The 1,416-nt window shown below is 42.0% G+C and overlaps 1 protein-coding gene across 1 annotated transcript in view; it reads left to right on the top strand.

Moving 5' to 3' along the window:
- LOC106869009 (inactive tyrosine-protein kinase transmembrane receptor ROR1) overlaps positions 1-1,416 on the top strand; it is a 23,037-nt gene that overhangs the window by 2,667 nt on the left and 18,954 nt on the right. The window contains exon 2 of the mRNA XM_052976927.1: positions 1,206-1,310. Within this exon, the coding sequence (XP_052832887.1) occupies positions 1,206-1,310 (105 nt within the window). The remainder of the gene's footprint in view (positions 1-1,205; positions 1,311-1,416) is intronic.

The following is a 1,416-nucleotide window of genomic DNA, read 5'->3' as shown; positions in this document are numbered from 1 at the left end:
CATGCATCTTCTGTCTCCTTTGCTTTACCTTCTTCATCTCCTCCTCCTCACCTGCTCTGTCATCTTTTTTCTTCTTCCTTTTCCTGATTCTTCTGTCTTCTCCTCTTCCTCCCCCTCCCCCTCCTCATCATCATTTTCTCCTTTTCCTCCCCATTTTTCTTTCTTCTCATTCATTTTCATCTCCTCCTACTACTATTACTCCCCTTCGTTCTCTTCCTCCTCTTCTAGTACGACTACTTCCTCTTCGCCTTCTTCCTCTTCACATCATCACCATCATCATTCCCATTGTTTACACCAGGACGGTGTACTTTGTCCATTTTCCTTTTGTTTTTGTATGGGTTTTTTTTTCCTTTTTTCTTTGCCTTTATGATTTTTTGTTTTATTTATTGTGCCACCAATTTCCTGTGACATAGCTGTAAATCACCTCCACTGCCACCATCACCACCACTACCACCATCACAACCACGCCTCTCCCCTGCCCTGTGTCTTCACCTAATATGTGTGTCATTAGATATGACTTGAGGGAGGGATGTTGTCCATTACACACACATATGTACACACATATATATATATATATATATATAATATATATACATATAAAAGTGTGTGTGCGTGCATACAATGTATGTGTGTATGCATTGCAGACCATCAATCATATTGATATGTAGACATCTGGTCACAAAGAGATGCAGGCAGACAAACAGACAGATTACATGGAAGTTACCCAGGCGACTTTTTATAGATGCAGACAAACACACACACACATACATACACAGAATCTATACTCTCTTTTACTCTTTTACTTGTTTCAGTCATTTGACTGCGGCCATGCTGGAGCACCGCCTTTAGTCAAGCAAATCGACCCCAGGACTTCTCTGTAAGCCTAGTACTTATTCTCTCGAAATCTTTTGCCGAACTGCTAAGTTATAGGGATGTAAGCACTCCAACATTGGTTGTCAAACGATGGTGGTGGGGACAAACACAGACTCCAGTTGTTGTCTGTTTTGGCATTGTTTCTACAGCTGGATGCCCTTCCTAACGCCAACCACTCTACAGAGTGTACTGGGTGCTTCTTACGTGGCGCCAGCACCCACCCATAAGCCCACAACGCTAGGATCACAGAGAGGGCTGTAGGGGACATGCCACTGTACATGGACATCCACAATTTTACTTTATATTTATAGAAATCCTCTGTTTCTTTGCAGGTGACCATAACTTCTGCCGTAACCCAGGCAACGAAGAAGACAGGCCATGGTGTTTTACAACAAATGAAAATGTCAGGAAGGAAATCTGTGACATACGTAATTGTGGTAATGTATCCGAGAATTTAATTCCTTTATTCCTCAATCGGTCATGTGGAGGTACATGGTTTCAATTCCTGGGCTGGGCGACGTATCGTGTTTTATATATATATAT

The sequence above is a fragment of the Octopus bimaculoides genome, chromosome 26, assembly GCF_001194135.2.
Source record: "Octopus bimaculoides isolate UCB-OBI-ISO-001 chromosome 26, ASM119413v2, whole genome shotgun sequence".
NCBI lineage: Eukaryota > Metazoa > Mollusca > Cephalopoda > Octopoda > Octopodidae > Octopus > Octopus bimaculoides.
Note: the sequence above shows the minus strand (reverse complement) of the source record. Positions and strands in the feature narration are given on the sequence as shown.